This window comes from Ascidia mentula, chromosome 8 (assembly GCF_947561715.1).
Source record: "Ascidia mentula chromosome 8, kaAscMent1.1, whole genome shotgun sequence".
Classification (NCBI taxonomy): Eukaryota; Metazoa; Chordata; class Ascidiacea; order Phlebobranchia; family Ascidiidae; genus Ascidia; species Ascidia mentula.
Genome location: NC_138573.1, coordinates 7,145,573 through 7,166,037, shown reverse-complemented (window position 1 = coordinate 7,166,037; position 20,465 = coordinate 7,145,573). Strand labels below are relative to the sequence as shown.

The 20,465-nt window shown below is 42.8% G+C and overlaps 2 protein-coding genes across 6 annotated transcripts in view; one reads left to right on the top strand and one right to left on the bottom strand.

Annotated features, from left to right (window-relative positions):
* Nucleotides 1-1,703: 1,703 nt before the first annotated feature.
* On the top strand, nt 1,704-10,740 carry LOC145912413 (solute carrier organic anion transporter family member 2B1-like). The gene is made up of 12 exons (XM_082999872.1): nt 1,704-2,055; nt 3,187-3,314; nt 3,709-3,829; nt 4,188-4,272; nt 5,184-5,282; nt 5,637-5,954; nt 6,410-6,574; nt 8,120-8,289; nt 8,647-8,798; nt 9,007-9,071; nt 9,704-9,818; nt 9,998-10,740. Exons 1-12 carry the CDS (start codon nt 1,801-1,803, stop codon nt 10,185-10,187), a joined length of 1,863 nt encoding a protein of 620 aa, XP_082855998.1. The 5' UTR covers nt 1,704-1,800; the 3' UTR covers nt 10,188-10,740.
* Nucleotides 10,729-20,465, bottom strand: part of LOC145912411 (uncharacterized) — a 30,390-nt gene continuing 20,653 nt past the window's right edge. For 2 of the 5 annotated variants that reach the window (XM_082999867.1, XM_082999870.1), the window contains 17 exons: nt 20,288-20,410; nt 19,796-19,964; nt 19,500-19,669; nt 19,233-19,367; nt 17,865-19,159; nt 17,522-17,741; nt 17,110-17,292; nt 16,817-16,873; nt 16,364-16,616; nt 15,899-16,143; nt 15,710-15,829; nt 15,501-15,586; nt 14,801-15,428; nt 13,965-14,057; nt 12,472-12,660; nt 11,626-11,799; nt 10,879-11,067 (listed from right to left, as the gene is read on the bottom strand). In XM_082999867.1, the coding sequence (XP_082855993.1) occupies nt 10,924-11,067; nt 11,626-11,799; nt 12,472-12,660; nt 13,965-14,057; nt 14,801-15,428; nt 15,501-15,586; nt 15,710-15,829; nt 15,899-16,143; nt 16,364-16,616; nt 16,817-16,873; nt 17,110-17,292; nt 17,522-17,741; nt 17,865-19,159; nt 19,233-19,367; nt 19,500-19,669; nt 19,796-19,964; nt 20,288-20,410 (4,284 nt within the window). In that variant the 3' untranslated portion in view covers nt 10,879-10,923. Of the gene's footprint in view, nt 11,068-11,625; nt 11,800-12,471; nt 12,661-13,964; nt 14,058-14,800; nt 15,429-15,500; nt 15,587-15,709; nt 15,830-15,898; nt 16,144-16,363; nt 16,617-16,816; nt 16,874-17,109; nt 17,293-17,521; nt 17,742-17,864; nt 19,160-19,232; nt 19,368-19,499; nt 19,670-19,795; nt 19,965-20,287; nt 20,411-20,465 lie in introns of all 5 variants that reach the window. The other 3 variants (XM_082999871.1, XM_082999868.1, XM_082999869.1) reach the window with 3 other exon arrangements.

The window sequence follows — 20,465 nt, the reverse complement described above, 5'->3', positions numbered from 1 at the left end:
CCCTCCGCCGTGCAGAGATTACCCTGTCTGGCTTTTTGTGCGATAAACGATTTTCAGCTTACAGAAGAGCTACATTTTTGCTGTGTTCGAATAGCGTGTTTGTTTCAGTTTGTGGCGTATTTGTTTCTTCACGTTTAGCAATGATGTTAAATAGAGTAAGAACTAAACGAGATAATTTGCAACAGAGAAACAAACGTTTATGGCAGAATTTCTTGCAATCAGTTGGGTCTCCCTCTAAGCCCTGCGTATTTTGCTTTGTTCTGCTTGAAACAATTACTTGAAAGAGGTAGGTGTTAGAGTAATTCCCCTCAAGGGCTTTTTGCGTCATATCAGTGTCGCTCAAGGGGACACCTGCGTCTGGACTTTGGACACCAACTTATAATATGCTGTTAGGACTTTTCCGCAGGAATTTAGAATGTCCGAGCGTCATTTGTTGCGACAGTGGGAAGATGAAAAGTATATGCAGCGCACTAGTGAAGTAAGATACATGTTGACATAAAAATGGTTTATTCTTCTAAGATTTTTAAGCTTGTCATGGCCATAAGGGTAGAGTTTTTTTGTTTAAATGTCGTGTAATTCTCCGCGACGGTCGTAGAATTCGGAACAGAAACGGCAAAGACATGCGCGTTCCAAATTTTGTCGAACAAGTTTTATCCATTTCTGTGTTTTCAAAAATGAAACAGAGGTCGAGTAAAAACAACACAAGGTAACGTTGAGCTATGTTTGTTTTCTGTGACGTTTGTTCACAACGTAAGTGCTCTGTTTTCGACTGCGTGGCGCGGCAGAGTACCGCGCGTTACAACCTTGTTGTGGAGAACAAGTTTCCGGAGTGTCAGCTGCTCGTGTTCACTTCCAATCTAATTTTTTTTTTTACAACTGCAGCGAACGTAACAATGAACCGCCCTATGTGTATTTCATTAAGGTTGCTAAGCATTGGACTTACGCGATAGAGTTGAATTTGAACAATTAGTCGTGACAGGCATTGGTTGTTGCGCGCGAAACAAAGCAGTCGTTTCTAAACACTAACTGTCTGTTGCATACATGAAAGGACGTCGGCGAAATGAACATGATTCTGAATCTTCAAGTGGTGTCGAGAGACTCGTTGCCACGCAACGCATCGAGTGGATTTTTTGCTTTGTACAAGAATGGAAATTCGCGGAACTCCTTGTTGTTACCGAAATTTACCACACGGGATTTCACTTCCATTGTTTGGTGCGAGGTGGGAGACAGAATATCCTGTGCAACGAACAGCTATTGTTTGATCGGATGCGTGGTGGTGTTGCAAATTCCTTCTTTTGTATGCGATCGCAACGAAATCGTAAAACGAGATACTATCGGGCAAGTTTACGGTTGACGGGCGCCATTCTTCCTTAAGACTGAAATTTCAAGAAACCTGTGCTGTTAACTTGAACGAGTAGTTGGAAGTAAGTGGTGCGTAGGGCATGCAAGAGTGTGGGAAAAGTAATAAAGCGGCATAAAATAAAGTGGGTGGTCGCTGTACAGTGTGTGTGTGTGTGTGGGGGGGGGGGGGGGGTGTTTTCTCCTGGCAGTTATGTAGTAGCTGTCAAAAGGTTACCCAACATACAAGCATAATTTGGGCCAATTATGAGTCTTGGAAGTTTTTTTTGGGTTTTCTGTGTGTTTTTTGTGCTATACATATGTATCCGCAAGCTGCTGTAACACGTTGTTTAAAAATTATTTTTTGCAGGTTATAGCAGCAAATACACATAACATAGATACCAGGGTAAACGGTGTTACAAATCAAGGCGGCCGGAAACTCGACTGTAACATCTCGCAATTATGAGCCTGTCAGATGCAAAACGAAGGGATGCAAACGCAGTCAGCGAAGACTCAACTGGCAAGAAGTCCTGTCAGGTTCAGTCAATCAAGGCCTTCGTGTTTTTCGCCGGCGTGGTGATGTGCGGTCAGATGTCGTTGGCAATCTACAGCAAGAGCGTGCTCACAGGCATCGAAAAGAGATTCGAAATCTCCAGCTCACTGGCCGGTTTCGTCGTTGGATCGTTCAACATAGGCAATCTACTCTTTGTAGTCGCGGTGAGTCAGAGGCGAGTGATGTGGTCCGCGTTTGACCACATCGCAAGTCAATACAAACCAAAACGAGAAACCAAGCCGGGGTTTCCGTTTCCCCCTCGTCTTGTCATTTCGGGCACATTCTCCTTGGTGTTTCGCTCTTTCAGCATCGTGACTGACGAACAGTACAAGCCGGTAGTCAGGGTCGTGTGCAACAAACCGCAATGTAACCGCTTCAAAGTAATTACTCATTTTATTGGCAACAATTATATGCTCAAATAGATAGGACACCTGCCAAATGACAGGGTTTTCAATTTAGGGGTTTTCCGAAAATTCGTGTAGGCTACAGCAATAAAAAAAACACATTCTGTCATAAACTGCTTTGACCTTCTCTTTGACACGGCACTGCGGAAAAAATATGGGTGTGTACAACCACAACGACCATCCAACGAGAAAAATCACTTTTACATTGGCGACCGACTGCCATCCGTTTCTTGTCAGAATACAATTACACAACCACATGCGTTGTATGGGATAGTGTTGATTTCAACGAGATTAGATAGGAGCGTTAAAACATCAAATCCCCCCGGTCCCACTCGCGGTCTAGGTTGGAAAAGCGCGCAATCAATGACCGGGCAATGATTATAACGAGAACAATAGAAAGGTATACTACATAAATATTGTCGACTATTGCCAAAACAAAGTTTGAGTGCCGTAATACAGTATTTTATTGATGGAATGGCTCGTTCGTTCCAATACTCATGAAATACTTGGCCAATCACAGCGAAAACAAAGAAAATATTCTCTGTTTTGTGCCAGTCGTCTGAAATTGGCCGCTCAGTGACCTTTTCGCCTTTTATACCTTATCATTTTTTCACGTATTGTCACCCTGTGTACGTGCAAGGAAATAACTGTAATTTATTTCTTTAATACCAAAGGCCATCGTTTCAAGCTTGGATTGGTACAGGGTATTGTGTAAAGTTTGTACACCACTATGTTGACATTGCACCAGGTTAAATTTAAAGGATTTATTCGAAATGCCGCCTGTCCATCACACCTGCTTCTGCACAAGTAAAAGAACTAGGCGCCTGACACTTCCCGTGATATGTGACAGACCCACTTCCAACACAGGATTAACCTAATATGATTTAACAGGTGAGCAAGCTGAGCAGCAAGCGACACAGACCTCGCATCATGGCGATAGGGTCCTTGCTGATAGCCGTGGGCGGCTTCGTCAACGCCATTCCGCATTTCGTCTCGAGTCCATACCAGCCACCGTCTCGGTAGGGTTTTCACTTGTAATTGAGCGCGCTGGGCATGCGCATTACCTCGACATAGTGCCTTGTTACAAGACCGTTACGTAAAGGTCATGTTGTTAACATGGGAAGTTGGTTGAGCCCATATGTAAACAAGGCCGTTTTGATAAAAAGCATTAAGGACTCGAGGTCACTTTCACTTCTGATACCTTTGGCCATCTAGATAAGGACACGCTATAGCGTCCTAAACACGCCGTTCTTTGTCAAAAAAATCCATTATTTGATTTAGTTTGTGGCAATTGTTACCAAGATTAGCAAGCACGAAATCAAAGCGACCAACTTTATTCACCCCGACAGCAGTTTGTCACCTGGAACGGCCCGACATTGTCATTAAACTTACTAAAATATTGGTTTTTGGCAGGAACGCGTCGGATTCGTTTGACGATTGCTCGGGCGCTGGAACGAATGGAACATCTTCAAGCAGGGATGGCGGCGTGGGATCGCATCTATTTCTTGTTCTCATTCTTGGAGAGATACTGCAGGTAAACGTTTGGATTCGTTTAACCCTCCAAGGGCCTGCAAAACGTGCCATTTAGTAATGTATATCTCCACTGTGCGGAATTTGCGCAAGGTTTAAAACTTGAGATTGTGTTGGGTCTTTGCTGCGGCTTTGATTGTTCTCTTGAACAAGCGATAAAAAGTAAGTCGTGGCTTAAAACTACTGAACGATGTACTTTCCTCACTCATTACGGCAAAGCCACATTTTATGATATCACTAATATAAAGCAATCTCTGTGAAAAGCAGATACAGAGGTCGCGTTACAAACACAATTAAAACGAGGTCATTCACTTTTGTAGCACTTCCTGTTTGCACTCAAGCTATGAAACATTTTTCTTCAGGGTATCGGAGCAACGGTCCATATACCAGTTTCTTCATCATACATCGACGACTTTGCCCTGCCCTCACGGTCCCCAATTTATCTCGGTAAGCGTGTGATACCGTTTAGTTGAATATTATGAACCAATTTCGCAAGCAAGTTTAATGAACCAAGCGCAGTCCGCCAGCAAGTAAATATGAGCGGGAGGTGTATTAGGAACGGGTTCTCACTCAGCAGCTTGGCAATATTACGCTTGCGCCAGGCTGTGTTGATAAAACAATAGACTATAGGCCGTACTTAAACCGGCGCAAAACAAACAGGAATGCGTTACGTTTTGTGTACCGTTTCTTGTGAGGTGGTAACTCGGAAAACTTCGTCTGCAAGGCATTAAACCTTTGTCTTTCGCAATGTTTACCGAAAAACAAATTTTCAAGTAGGCCGGAGAGCTTCGAAACATGCAGCTTAACGCATGTGTGAGTTCATTTTAGGTGACTGAACACGACATGCATCGCTTAGCCCCTTGGAAAATGGTTTATCGGAAGGTTTAGCTACTGCTTTAAAGTTATGTCTTCCACGTTTAAAGATAAAATTTACGGCTTCTTCAAGTGTAACGCCACGGTCTGATTCATGGACGTAAGGAAGTCCCAGTGTTTGCATGACAGTCGTCAAATTTGACATTTTGATGAATGCCACATGGACCTGTTTAATAAAAACTAGCTTCATGCCTATGGTTACTTTGTTATCAAAAGGTTTCAATCGATGCAGTCAAGCGTACAAACCATAGTAAAGTTTGTCTCATATTGTTCGCCTACCTTTCCCTGATTGACTTTCCCTTCTAACGATATGAGCCCCCAGTTTATTTGTATAGCACTTGAGCAATAAAGTACGTTTCACCGAATGCCGCGTTTTGTCTTGATTTGATCTTTTCCGTCGGATTATAGCCCAAGGCAATTAACATGCAACGGGCAGCGAACTTAAGAAACCGCGAAAATCTATCAACTTCTTGTGTCGTTTGCAGGAATCTCGTTCGTTTTTCAAAACATTGGCCCTGGTATCGGATATGTCATCGGATCGTGGACTTCGAGCATTTACGTCGATTTTGATCGCGTTCCTGAAGGTAAAAATCTCGTCATGTGGTTTTACAATTTTTAGTCACTATACTCTGGGGGATTTATGAAGCTAAAATCAATTCATTGCAACTTGCAAAATATTTCTGTTGTTTTTGGTTTATGTTTGAACATTTGATGGAAAGAAAAGGGTTTTAACGTATGCATGTATTCTGTGTAAATGCTGGCGCAATCCAAAAGTTTTCAAACAGCGATGTGGGTCAGTACTTTGTTTAGACATGGGAAAGATTAAGTAAAGATAACGTGCCTTGTGTCTGCAGGTTCCACGTAGCTAGACCAATGGCATAGGCGCTGCATATAACACTGCCTATATTAGCTTTAGTTGATTACAATTTTCTTCACAGAAAATATAACCGTGACCCCAGAAGACAAGACGGCTTGGATTGGCGCTTGGTGGTTGGGATACCTTGTTATTGGCACTTGGGTCGTCCTTGCCGCCTTCCCACTGTTTTTCTTTCCGAAACGACTTCCCAAAGAAAAGGACAGCGGCTGCGGTCACACTGACGGTGACAGAGTTTCCACAGAGATGGAGCCTTTGCGAGACGAAAACGGTGCCTTCAGCAATGATAATGTTAACGATAAGAGTGTGGAAAGAAAGGGGCAGGCTTTGGTCGAAAGTGATGCCCTTTCGCAGACCCCAGAGAAGATCAGTTTTTGCGAAGGTAGGTTTTTGTTGGTGCGATGTTCATGACGTAACGTAGAATTATATTGTCAGTGGTGCCATTGAAAAGGAGCCAATGCAATCATTTGGGAATAGTCTTCTGTCTGGGGGCCAAGTTCGCGGTAATGCTCTGCCAATATGTTAAACTTGTTTAAAGTCTCAAGGGAAAATTATACCACTTCGACAATTATAAGTTTCTGGTTTAAGTTTATCGAGCTCAGTGGTCCATAACTGACATTAATCCAAAGTATTTGCTTTTTCTACCTTAAATAAGCCCCAAACCAACTAACGCAATTGATGAAAGCGCCAACAAGTAAATGTTCAAGCGCATGCAGCATCTTGGCGCCGTTTCAAATTCGGCTTCGCTGTTTGCAATGGACGTGAACGTTGTTTTTGAAAGCCACTGTTCATTAACATTCCAGATATTCCCCCTTCTTCCCAATACTCTTTTCACAGACTTTGTCGCCACCGTCACCCGCCTGCTGTCTAATCCTGCATATCTCATGATAATACTCGGATACTCAGGAATCATGTTTGTCACCGGAGCTTTGACAGCCTTCATGCCCAAGTTACTGGAACAGGCGTTCAACAAGTCCCCCGGGTCGGCAAATTTCCTTTTCGGTAGGTTTTGGCCCCAATGAATTTGCATCTCGTGATATGCTGCTTTTACAAGACAAAAATAACCTCTTTTCAAATATCCCTTGTCATGCGTTTTATAGAACGAAGATGCGCGATTATTGGTCTAACTAAGCACTGCAAAATGCGGTGGTTCATTGGTCCGTTGATAAAGGAAACCTGGGTCGGCAGCATACGGGTTTGGTTCCTTTGTGCTCCGTATATAACTTCGGTACCAAAAATGACCGAGTGGGGCCCAGAGTTGACGGTAAATGATCAACGGTCAATAGGCGTCTATTATGAAGCTGTTTGAAGGCGTGAGATCGCGGAGATTGTCAACCAAAAAAACCCATCAATCACCACGTACCTCAAGGCGAGCGCCCTTGATCGTTTCTACCACCCACTCGTTGTGGTTTTGAGCCCAAAAACGAGCATTCGCGGAAGATTTTAACCAAAAAATATCAATCATCACGTACCTCTAGGCGAGCGCCCTCAACCGTTTCTACCACCCACTCGTTGTGTATTTGAGTCCAAAAACGAGCATTCCTCGTTTCATCGCGTCGTTTAACGAGCTTTGTTACCTGATTACCGCAGTGTACAATTGCACTTCCTGCTACAAGTTGAGCGGACGCCAGGGCGTCTACCCGTGATTCACGAGCCACGGACGTACTACCGGTATTGCTTCCGTATGTTCATGATCTACTCACAACGGCGCCCATGTTCAACACACTATACATCTTACGAAATAGGTTATTGCTCAGCTATATAGGGTGACGGTAAACATATTTCCGCACCAAAACTTACAGAAATTATCTATGCGACTTGAAACCATACACCAACAGGCATGATTTACAACAATTTAAGTGCTTAAATCGTAACAATTTTTGAAGGGTAGAATGTCGAGGTTACACAAACGTTTTTCGTTCTTTTTTTCATTGCATCTGGGTGGCACCTATTCTTTCGTGATGATTTGCAAGTTACTGGCGCCAGAAACGCAATGTAACCTTTTAGATGACTTGTCGCACGTTCAATTATGCAATCACATCGGCTAACATTCTGTATTTTTGGTTGGTTGAACGTACAATTGCGTGTTATAAAAACATTCATAACTATTGACAAGAACTCATTTCCGCCACGCTGATTCGCCTGAACGGTCTGTGCTCGCATTGGTTGTTTATTACCACAACCTTCCAATTAGCCAGCCTTGCAATAAACGTTTTGGCAGACTGGTTTCCCTTTTAAATAACAAAATACATCAGTTTTTGGCTAAATTTACTTTTTTGCTTGCTCATGGAGCCTTTCACACTTTTTATGGTACCCTAGTGTTAAAAGAAACCCCAATACAGGTGTCGCTGGTTTAGTCCAGCATAAGTATATCGATTGGAATGTTCTAAAAAGACCCTCGCAGTACATCGATAATTACAAAAAAATTTACAAACCGTTGTTACCATATAACCACGTTTCGCCCAACGGGCTTGAAAAATCGTCTCCGATTGCAATTGAAACTGAAATATAACTAATCAGAATTAATGTGTATTTTGTCGTCCGCAGGTGTAGTTATTCCCCCGATCATGTGCATCGGGCTTCTTTCGGGCGGCATCATCGTCAACCGCCTCAAGTGGTCACGTGATGAGATTCTACGATTCGTTGTCATATGCGGTTTTGTGGCCCTCATACCCGTCGCCTCAACTTACTTCATTTCCTGTGCACCTGCTAACCCGGTATGCTGTGAGAAATATTGAAACCTCTGTGACCAAAAAAATCGGCGTATTTGCGTGAAAAAGTTCTTATGCCGTGGCGAATACCAACAAGCGATAACGGTGCGGTATCTGATGACAAGAATTCGGCCGCAGCTGCCTACGCCTCTCCGGTGGTTAAGTGTGTGTGGAAAGCTACTCCATGTCAATGTCGGGCCAAGAGCCCTCGTGTTTTGCGGTTGCTCAGAGCAGTCTATTATTGCCCTGTGTATCAAAAGCAAATATTTATTGAACGGTGCGCTCTCGGACCTTAAACAAACGCTCAACACTATTATAAAATAATATCTAGTTCCTTTCTATAAAATATATATTTGCTTGCAGAGTTGCTTGAGTGGAAATACTACAACCGATATCTCTACTGGCAGCTGTGAATCAAATTGCGACACGATGACCGTGGTGTTCGTCATCGTCACTTCCATCGCAGCACTGATTGCAGCAAATATGGTGACCCCGATTTACACGGTGGTTCTCAGGTAAAATTTACGCTTTCCACAAATTACTTTACGTAGTACTATGACCCGGGAATTTTGGAAATGGTCCACTTTCCAAGTAACTGCTATGGACTTAGTTGGATGGATTAGATTTGAGAACACTGCTGATATTTTTATGAATTCACTCTGAAGCAAACAAATCCAATTGTTGACGAAAAGGAATTTTTCAATCACCAAATTTTCCCCACAGGTCCGTGAGCCCCGAAGACAAGTGCACAGCGATCGGTGTAATGTTTCTCGTCATTCGTGTTTTGGGTAAGCGACATTTTTGTTCAAACCTTTTCGGCTTGGGTAATCCACGCTTGACGGTTTGTTTGATGCCAAACAAGTCCTCAGCACACAGTTCAAGCGACGTATGTGGTCCGCGGCCGGTTTGTTGATCAACAAGATTGATTACATCATCCGTTTTTGGCAATGGACTGTTTACCTTGTAAACATACCACAAAAAAAAATCGAATATACGCAACTAACAGAATTCTCCCGTCACGAAAGCATTAAATATCTGCATATTCTTTCGCATTTTTAAACAGTGCTTCCTGTGGGAAAACTGTAACAAACACTTCGTCATTTCCTCTGTCTTGTTTGCCACACTTCTGGTTAGCTTGGTTTGTTCACAGTCGCAACTCATTGACAGGTCGATATTTGCCGAGGAAAATTGTGTGGATTTTGGTAACATGGGTCGATTTGAGTTGGGGTTATTTTTCACTTTTCTTCGTTTTCGCAAAGATATTTCCACTTTGAAAAATTAATTGTGGACATTTCATCCTCATCTGACTGCCTATATCCCAAATATGCTCTTATTTATATTATACACCAATATTTGCTAATGTTTACAATGTCGATGCGTTTCTAATCTTTAAAAACACGAAAGTCAATTTCTCTTTTAGGTTTGGTCCCGGCGCCTATCGTTACTGGCGCAGTGATCGATGGGACTTGTCTGCAGTGGAAAGAGGAATGTGGCGAAACAGCCAACTGCATGAAGTACGACGTTGAGCTATTTAGGTAAGAAGTGTTTATAAATAAGGCAATAGCCCTTTTCTAAAGGTGACATTCTAAACAACATACAAGAATTATTGAATATGTTTTGCTTGGTTAAGTAATGCGCCCTGGCCAAAGACAATTCATAATGTGTAGGTGGTACGCGGCATGTGATAATATTGGTAATTGTCTTTTCTTTGCAGATTAAGCTTCATCACCATACTGCTGTTTGGAATATTCGCCTGTTCGTTTTTTAATCTCATCGCGTACGCTATCGTCCGACACAAGGATGGCGTCGATTCAGGCCCTCTGTGTTCGGCCATGAACGCCTGCAGGCGCTACGTTTCCATTTGGCGGGAAGATTCTGCAACCAGTAACGGGGTGTTGGTCTAACGCTGGCTGGAAACATGCGGGCGTTTCCGAAAAGGCGCAACCCAGCGAAGCTGGAGTCCCACAGTCTGAACATGGGTTGATTAGGTTTCATGTCACTGATACTTTGGGTAAATAGATACACGTGCACTGTGTGAGGAGGTTTTTTTTCTGTTGTGTACATGGTGAACCTGACCAGTGTTTTTGGAAGCATGTAGCTCAAAAACCAATGAACTTTTTTAGCGACTGCCTGCATTACTCTCACTAAACGTCAAATATTGAATTAAAAACCATTTGTACGTGAATCTGCACCAACTTTCATTGGCACCAAAGTATGTTGTCCAGCAAAGTCTGTTTCTTTATCATACCGTTTTAACAAGAAAATATATTATTATTTTGCAAGGGTTATTTTGTAGAAATTTCTTGAATTATTATTGTTGTTATACTATGTGAAGATTTGTTGCCAACCGGGAAAGTTTTCTTGGTGCATCTGTTTTTTGTTTTGCACGATAAACTATAAAATGTGAGCTTCAAAAGAAGGCAAAATAAATACACAGAATTGTGCGACGACAGCTTATATTTTGTGTGTTGTAAAGAGGTACAATCGTTTACAGCGCCAAGAGGGACACAAAGATGATACAACGATATATAAAATACTTCTGGGTAGAAAAATACAAAACTCTATGTTAGGAATTACAGTGAGCAACGCACAGTTACAGTGTGGAGAACAGATTTATGAAGGAACTAATTGCAAATCACGCTAGCGCTGCTGCCGCCTGTTTTTGGTCCGCGGTCTCGACGAGCGGGGCTTGTGACGTGTGGATGACGTCACGCTGCTAGAATCAGTTTCTCCATCTTCGCTAATCAGAAAGGCGATCGGGGCAAGTCCACGTTTGTTTCCAACCTGTGATTATCACAAAAAGTATTTGGACCAAATGACGTAGTTTGCATGGCGTTTGTGAAAACAGTTGAAGAGTAGAAAGCTTGATTTCTGAACACCCTCGGTAGGATAAAAGTGTTTTTACTGTTTATGTGCAAAGCTTCCATGTAGCATGGTCGTCATGCGTGAAATGTGAAACATTTTATATTCCCGTTTCTCATGATGTCCCATTCCACAACTATTGTGGATGCAGAATATATAACAAATTTTCAGGTGTATATTCAACATAATTCTCTATACATAGGCCAAAAACAAGTGAAAGAAATAAAGGAAAATCAACAATATAATTTTGATATCCACTGTTTTCTGTCCCATGCGATGGAAATTGTGTATTCGCATTTTATCTAAAATGCCTGCTTTTCAACTTGTATCGTTTTGTTACATAAAGAAAAAGTGCTTCTCGTACAGTGGTTATCCGACCAAAATAAACCCGGCGGATATGGACCTTTGATCTGGTAATGCGCTAGCTAATAGCAAAGAACAACAGTTCGCAGATTAGGCGAAAGTAACTGAAGCACTAACCTGCACGTCACAAAATCCGTCGGGCCTCGGCGAACCCAGCACGAGAACAGGTGAGCCTTTGTTGAGCCCGACCTCTTCGTCGTGGGATTTGTATGGGCTGTCCACTGCCGGGTCATAATCGTACAAGGCCGTGGCACGCTTGATCGAGGTTTCTAAGAAGCTTGCTGCCTCACTCTATACGAAAACATTAATTCAAATTGAACACACTATGTACTTGGGACTAGAAGATGCTGAAATAAAGAAGATTTATTGAATTAATTTTCTGTATTTGATTAAATTTAATAAAATAAATATTTATTAAATTGTGTTCGCCGGAAAATCTCTAGGCATGTTGAAAAAGCTGGTTCCCTAATTTTGCCTTAATTAAGCCCTCTACTGAGCATTGTCTTCCTACCAGCGACACCAATTTTTGTCGGGATAGGTAGTCAAAAAAAAGTCAGCTGGTCAAAAAAACACTAACTTTTTATCCCATGGTACAAAAATCAGGGAGATATATTACTTTATTAACATCCCATGGCTGTCGCACGCCAGAATTTGGGCTTAAAAAAAAGTTTGTGTACAACATGGGGTGAACATTAGTATTTAAGAACATACAATAGCGCATCTATATGAAGTGCAACGATCACGGGCTGTTTTGTGGCGTTTCCCTGGAAAGCCTATACTCACTCTTACGTCATACGCATATTTGTAGAAACAAAGACTGATGAATTCAAGGCGAAAACGAACTACCTAATAGACATTTAAGCGTCAAGAGATAAGAAGTGATGTTAAAGTCACGATCAGTAATAAATAATCGAGGTTCGATCAAATTAATTTGAGTCAGAAGAACTAAAGAATTTCCCTTACCTTGCTTTTCTGATGGGCTGCAACACTCGCTCGCGAGAGGTCGAACGACGCGCCAGGGTCGTAACGTGAGCTGAAGTCACTATTTGGTGAGTACATAACCTCGGCTGGCCGTGACAGCGTTCCCACCGAGCTCACCGTGCGCACTTCAACCAGGAAGCTTCGTGACAGCTCGAGGTCACCCAGGATCGCCTGCACAAAATCACCATCATTATGAAACTGCTATATCGTGAAGTTGTGATCGTCCGAAGATCGGAGCGATGCAAAACGGCGAAGGAAAAAGTCAAAGCGGGCAAAATATCGCGAATCGCCGCGAGTGCATATACAACAAACACAGCGTCGATATTAAATTTATTGGAATGTTTTGGGACTGTTTTGCAAACGAATCGGGGATTCATAGAAACGTATGAATTATGTTCCAGCCTTATCCAAACTGTGCATTATTCCTAAAACACGTCGCTACAAAACCGCAAACAAAGGTCGATGTCTCAAGGCATGCCAAAGGCAATTCTCCGAAGTGGCGGTCGGGATTTTGACCTTTTTATAATCCTTTAAGCAATATGACCGAACCTTGTTCAGTTGAATGCTTTTGTGTCTGTAATATGCTACCGCGTGAGCATGAACGTGACTTCGAATAAAACGCGAGACAATACAAAGCCATCAGCTAACAAATATGGCTTCGATTTTGTCCTCAGGTAAATCAGTTGTGAAGGTATATCAGGTCGGCCCGATACACCGTTCCAGTAAAACTATTCTTTCCATGTCGGGGTTCCAGTTCGTATCCACGATCCGTGATTGTCAGATAAACTTTTTTCCCGTAAATTCATTCACTTGTTGAAGAAATTGAACCCAGTATTCAAAAACTTTTAGATTTGTTTTCGGTGCAAATTTAATCGCTCCGATGAGAGAGCTTGCTTTGAACAAAAAGGCGTGGTTTTAGCAACCTATATATAATCTTGTGCAACTGTGCGGACGTATATCACAACGTATAATTGCCCGATAGAGCCGGTAATTGCCGCGTATTAAGTGGAAAAGTCGAGAACTTCGCATAACGCAATAGAGATTATCTTGCTGTAAACGCCCATTGGTTTTGATGTACTTGAAAGATGGCCAAAGCGCAGCACAAGCGATTGATCAACACAGGAAGTGATATGTCGCGTCTCAGTTGTTTCAAGTTTTGCTGTCATCATCTCCCATGCCCCACAGCACCCGATGGCAAACAAAGTACTTTTTTTCCGGTTTTTAGTCCAGCCAAGCTTGTGGAACATTATCTTTTCAACAGCTACATGGTCCGATTCATAGAAAATGCCCGAGGCCCAACGAGGCGTGCTGTGGAATCACTAAGGCAGCACCTAAAGAGCTTTTAACAAGGCCCTAGATTATATAAGGGCAGGTAAGGTCCAGAGTAAATCCTTTAACACAACAACTTGATGAAGCTGGGAAATATTTTCCACATATATTTGTCTTTCACCTTCACGTGAATTACCCAAACTTGCCTTGTTTGTGTAGGCTCCTGAAATTTGAACCCGTCGCTCTCCGTCGATCGATATTTCGTAGCCGATCACTGGAATGCCGTTGCTTCTCGAGATCTGCAGAATGTATACAGTCGTCAGGATTTGGGCCGCAGCCTTCAAAGCTATTGATATCTTGTCAGGCACGTTTATTCGATCGTGGTCGTGCGAGGCCAGACCGAAATCAAATAAAAGCTTTTTAGACCCGGTGGCAAATTGAATTTGTGTGTCTGGCTATTGAACGTGGAGACAAATGTTTAAGTCGGATACGAAAATGAAATTTTCCGATTTCTAATAAATATGGATCCTGTCACTAACAACAATGTTTCTTTTGTGTTGTCCTTAAATATTTAATATTTAAAAAGAAAAGGCGATTAAAGTCTCAAGCGAGCCGTTTTACTGTGCATGTGTCATTTTTGTGTTTGTTGCTTTGATTGAATACAGTGTCTAACTTAATAATCCAGAATAACTTAATAACACTTATATATGCCAGAAGAACAGATTATTAAGTTACAATATGCCTGGCAGCAACAAAAACATTATACAGTGTCTAACGTAAACACTACATACTTTCTCATAAATAAAATAATGTATGCGTGTCCAGCTTAAACACAGTCTAAATGGGTCCCCGGCTTTTTTTGTAAGATCGCTTGCATCTGCAATTGTGTACAAAGACGCTTTGTTTTATATTTAAACATAACTATTGCCGTCAGGTGTTGAGTGATGGCGGATAAAGCTCGAATCCGATAATAATCTAATGCAGGATCTCACACGGCGCCGGAATTGCCAAGAGCGTTATCGTCGCATTAAGGCTGGCTTACCATATCTAACACCGGCGGAGTCCAGCTAACGATCATACTCTTTTGGCCCATCGTCTTTTCAATCACAACGAACGTTGGACTTTTGGGTGAAGACAGGACCCGCGGCGGCGCCAGAGCGCGTTCCACTCCGCTCTCCCTGCACTGGTTTCGGTCACGCCGCTGACGTCGATCGGCACGTTTTGCTGACGTCAGCACTTCTGGTCTTTCGGATGAGCTTTTGCGAGGAGGTAGAGATGATGAACGGCGCGGTTGCTTCTCAGGCGACATCAGCGGCGTGCTGGAACGAACGTCGGAGCCGTAGTCGCGAGCGACTGGTAGGACTGGGCTAATGCTGCGATTCGATGAGCGGGCACTTCCTTTGTACGAGCGATCAAGATGTGTTTTGCTGAGGGGTTTGGTCGAGTCGTGTCCCAACTCGCCAAGACGCGGTTTTGCTTTTCGACGTCGGTCCCTAGGAAGGCTGCTCGCTTCACTACCAAAGCTTGCTGCAAGTTCGTCGCCTGAGTGTTTTTTCCCAGAACGACAAACGTCGTCATGGTGACCTGAGTGAGACAGGCCAAGGTTTCCGTCGCTAGTCACGGAATCCATTGACCTGGAACCGGGCGATGATTTGCTCGATTTGGATGCCCTTAAATTACAAGCTATATAGTTTCATTCGTGTTTTCAAAAAACGGATATTTAAATCAAGAAGTATCGTTACCTGTCTATCTTATCGGCCACCAAAAGATGAGCTTGTTCTAATTTCTTGTATAGATCGACGATCTTTTCGGGACTGGAGCTCGGGCTCTAAGAAATGAAATAAATGTAGTACAATTATTGTAACTATTACGTTCATTCCATAATAACAAATTGACCCTAGTTATTTTCATAGATAATTTTCTCATGGCAAAAGATAAAAAAATTGTTTGCCTTTCTTTTCTTCGTCTTTTCCTGCATAAAAGCCTGCATGCCTTCCACTTGCTCGGCGGCCACCAGATGCGCCAGAGGCACGAATCCAATCTTGCCGCGCACTTCAGCAAGTTGGTACAACTGAAAAAAACAAACACATGCTCTTGTTTTTCAGCCAATCTGTCACAATAACCGTATCGCTGTACATACTTTTCCATCACCGCGTTTGTCCGGGTTACCAATGGCAACCACCGTGTCCCCAGCCAACACTGGGAGGTCTGGGAGCAAGGCGTGAGTCACTGGAGCAGTCGTATCGCTGTCTGCTGCCGCCGAGGGGGCGTAATCACGCTTGGCGACGAAAATCCGGTGAGTGGGTGATGTCGAGGGACGCTTGATTGGTTTCTCCGTAAGTGAGCGGATGAGCGCTGATGATGGACGAGGTGAAGATATGAATTCTAGGCAATAAATGTGTTTTAAAAAAGGAGTATTTTGCACGTTCATTGCATATGGCAGTGATTTGAAATTGTTATATTTTCAAAATGGTTGTCTTTCATCCACCGACTTGATGTTAATACAGAAATATTCTTTTAAAAAACGCAAAACTAATTCGCACTGAAGATAAATGCTCCATTACCTATTAATAACTAGTAAATATTTGTACTGTGTAATGTTTACCATTGCTTTTTGCCCCATCGTCCTTGCGCGATGCAGGTAGCACGTGATCCGACTCTGACCAATCACTGTCAATCACCTCTGAGCGAATCAGAGAATCCGCCTTGGCAAGCATATTGTCGAGTCCGACTGACGACGTCACTGACGAATCGTCGTCACTGACGTCACGCTGCTTCTTTTTGCGTAATTTCAACACAAGTTTTGCCAACAGCTGATCGCGTTCGAGGCATTTGCGCTTCAGCTTTGAGACTTTGACCTGCAAAGGATTATGACATAACCGCACCAGTCAATTAAAATTTTGTTACACAAAAACAACAAAATTTCTGCATTGCACTACTTTTCAGTTGCTTTTTCATTATCAGTTACAGAAAATGTGGATTATTTGGTGCAGCACACATCGATGTTTTTATGCAAAGCACACAACAAAAGTCATTCACAACAACATGACATTGGTACCTTTTCGGGGGTAAGTGCAAGCTCGGCGTCATGTTTCTTTAAAACAAGACTGGTAAACTACAAAAATCACAAAGCTGGGTTAATTACAAACGGTTAGTTGTACATGAAAGTAAATGCAAACAATGACGTTTTAACATCCACTAGCACCACTAACCACACGGCCATACACCAAGAAAATCCATGTTAATGAAAACTACATCAATGAGTAACCTTAAGTTAGTTTATGGCTAGTTCAAACAATGCAAGGTGGACACAACGCAAAATATATCGGTGTATTTGTTTTGTTGTCGTACATTATTAGCCACATATTCAAAGCTGTCTTTTATGCTGCGAATTTGTGTCTCAATTCCGGGATCCATTGCGACATCGCGTGGTGGAATTTCACCCGATTTTTTCTCTGGGGACGGTTTGAGGTCATTTAGAGATGAGTCGAGAGACGAAGGCTGCAATTCTCGCAGTGGAGTAGTGGACGGTTTCTAAACGACAATATATACCACTATGATACCATCGAAGTGTATTTAGACCAGTTGGCCAAGGCTGCAACTCAACATTTTGGTCATTAAACAATGGAGTAGGGTATACTTTAACATGAATGTATTTCAAACACATTGTAGGCAAAAAAAAGTCACTCCTTGTTCCAAACAACATCATAGACCAATACCTGACCAACACCAAACATAAGGCGAACGTGAAAGTGAAATTTACCCTCTCTTCGACTCCTTGTTTAAGTGTTTCAATGTTTTCCTTGAGTTTGGCATTCTCTGCTTCTACTTGCTCCTTGTCAAGAAGGTGAGCTTGGAGGAGAGCGCTTCTCTCCCTCGCCTCTTCCGCCTTTCGGTTCGCTGCTGAGGTTTGCGCTCGCAACGTCTCCAAGTCACGTGTCACGTTTTCCACCTCTGCCTGCTTCTTTTTAAGGGCGGAATAACTAAGAATGACATTTCAAAATATATTAACAGTGAATATAGGTCAGCTTTGAAATGGTGACACTACTTTAGGGCTAAAATCTTCCACTGGCTGACAAATGGCACATGATAGTACATTTACATACTTGTCTTCAATTCCTTTTAGACGTTCCAGTTCGCTTTCCAACTCTGCCAAGCGTCTGCTTATGTGTCTCTTCTCCCGGTCCGATTGCGTCACTTCCTGAAACCACTTCCGCGCCTCGTCCCGCGCTTTCGTCACTTCCTGGATCAATGTCGGGCGGTCGTCGGGTAGCAGTGGGGCTCGATTTTCAGACCCCTGAACATTTGGTTTGAATGCATTTCCAGTTTCTTTAACTGTTTTCACAGGTTTGGTGGCTGGCGCTGTTTGCTGACTTGTCGGTGCAACATCTTCTCCGTTATAATCTGGCTTTTCACTGTAGTTTTTGCGGGACTGTCTAAACGTGGATGCTGAAGATTTAGAAGAAGTCGATGCTTCGTCGTCACTCGTTCCACCGTCGCCGATTAGCTTTGATGAGGCCGGTGATGTTTTTCTGTTTACTGGCAAAATTCCTTCATCGCTTGAGGATAATCTTTGCCGGCCTAATGGAAGTGAAGTTTCCAGGGTTGCGTTGTTCGATGGAACCGAGAGGACACTCACAATATCTTCCTTGATATGATCTCCGTTTTTCGGCTTCGTCTGCCCATTCTGTTCCGGAACTTCTGCTCTGGCTTCTGAATGCTCAGGTTCAGGCTTTTGACTGATTTTAGACTTGTTTGGCGTGAATGGGCCTTTTCTATCGTTTACTGCTTTGCGCATATCTTCCAGATCGCTGTGAGATCCCTTCTGCGCGTGACTTTCTGTCGGCAAAGAGAGGCTTAGTGACTGTGGGCGCTCTCTTCCTATTTTTGAAATCTCAAGAGACGAGGAAGAAGATAAGCTCGAATCGCTGTCATCGCCTCTATTTAGAGGCATCGCGTCTGTTCCTATATCCTCTCTATCAGGGTGTTGTTCGGGATGCGACCAACTTGATTCTTTGGAAGTCGAACTTCTGGGCGTTGGAGCAGCTCTTGGTGTGTCCAGAACATCTCCGATGTCGTGGACTTTCCTCTTTGCGCTCTCAATCCCGGTTCTCAGCGGACTTTTTGTCCGTTTGCCACTAGAATCTTCGTCTCCAGAAGAAGTAGCTCGGACGTGAGCCGGAGATGACCCGATTGATTCGGTGCTGCGGTTCGACAATTCACTTTTGCGTTTCGGTGACGTCACTGGGTTGGAAGAACGAGAAGAAGAACGTGAACGGAACTGCATAGACACATTGGAAGGAGAGCGGAATGACGTCGGCGGTGACGTGGGATATTCGTTGACGTCATTTAGCGCTTGTCTAAGGTTGTCTATGCGTTCTCGTAGAGAGGCATTTTCCCTCTGTGAAAATATTTTTTATACAGTGGTGAAACATTGCCGCGCACATAAATCGCCCACAAGTCGCGGGTTTTACCTGCAAAGATTCAATGTCCCATTTAAGCTTTTCAATTTCCTTGCTCTTTTTCAGGATATCCTTCTGCAACTTTTCGATCTCGTACTCTGATTCTTCGAGCTCGTCGCACTTGTTTTTTAGGTTGGCTTGCTTTAGCTGTAAACACTTTTATTTTATCAATTTTACAAAAATACCTAACACACATGATTCTAGATATCAGAGTAAAAGGTAAAGTATTTTGTCCTGCTTATTTAGGGACCCAGCAATATAAACATTCATCACGAAAACCTCTATCATCTCTTGACAGTCCTCCACTTGCTTTTCCAAGTCTCTTATTTCTTCAATCATCTCGTTTTCCCGCTCCTTGTTTTTCTTCTCCAACTTCCTCGCCTCCTCCTGGTGCTGCTTCCTTACGTTTTCCAGTTGATGTTGCAGCTCTTCCACCATGACGTCACGGTCTGAAACATGCACCACAACTGAATAGAAACTTAAACTATAGAAGTAAAGTTACTCTTAACGAACGTTCACTGGGACTAGGTGCCAGGTAACTTTAATATACGACAATTTGTTTAAGTCTCGCCAACCTTTCACGTCTTCTTCCTTTTCCTTTATCTTGTTCTGAAGCTCCTCTGCTTCTTCTTCAAGTTCCAAAAGACGAGCGTATTTTTCCCCTTGATTTGAACCGGAAGTTTCCGATCCGCTCCCTGCTTTATCATCTTCATACTCCTGTAGCTGTTCCCGTAGCTTGTCAACCTGTTGTTTTAGTATATATTGTTACATTTCAAGTTTCCAATGCAGAAATGTGCATGTCAATTGGTCACGTATCGTATATTAACACAGTGTTTTAAGATCTACAGACAACAAGGGAAAGCAATATAAGTAACTTTTCCCTCCTAAAGCTGGAATTAGGTCAATAACTGACTTACTTATTGACAGCTACATTCAATGGGTTAAAGTTAGCGTTGTATTTTCAGCGAAAGATTTGTTCGTTTGAAAACAGATGAAAAAGTGGCATTCCGTGACATGCAGTGACAATCAGCACCAAATCACACTCGTGAAAAAGACTAGAAACCAACTTCGGCCTTGAACTTGTCGCATTCCCGCTGTAATTTTTCCATCTCCTCGTACTCCATTCGCTTCTTTATGTTGAGCAGTTGTGTCTGTAAGTTGTTGCATCGCTTGTTGGACATCTCCAGATCCTACAGTGGCAAGGCGCCGGGGTTTGAAGAAAAGTGTAAGCTTTCACTACATGTG

What these genes read in the sequence shown, in the direction of transcription:
- LOC145912413 (XM_082999872.1), top strand. Translation starts at nt 1,801, where the DNA reads ATGAGCCTGTCAGATGCAAAACGAAGGGATGCAAACGCAGTCAGCGAA. An exon ending in CCATACCAGCCACCGTCTCG is followed by an intron (nt 3,315 to 3,708) that starts GTAGGGTTTTCA and finishes GGTTTTTGGCAG; the next exon opens with GAACGCGTCGGATTCGTTTG. An exon ending in GAAGATCAGTTTTTGCGAAG is followed by an intron (nt 5,955 to 6,409) that starts GTAGGTTTTTGT and finishes CTCTTTTCACAG; the next exon opens with ACTTTGTCGCCACCGTCACC.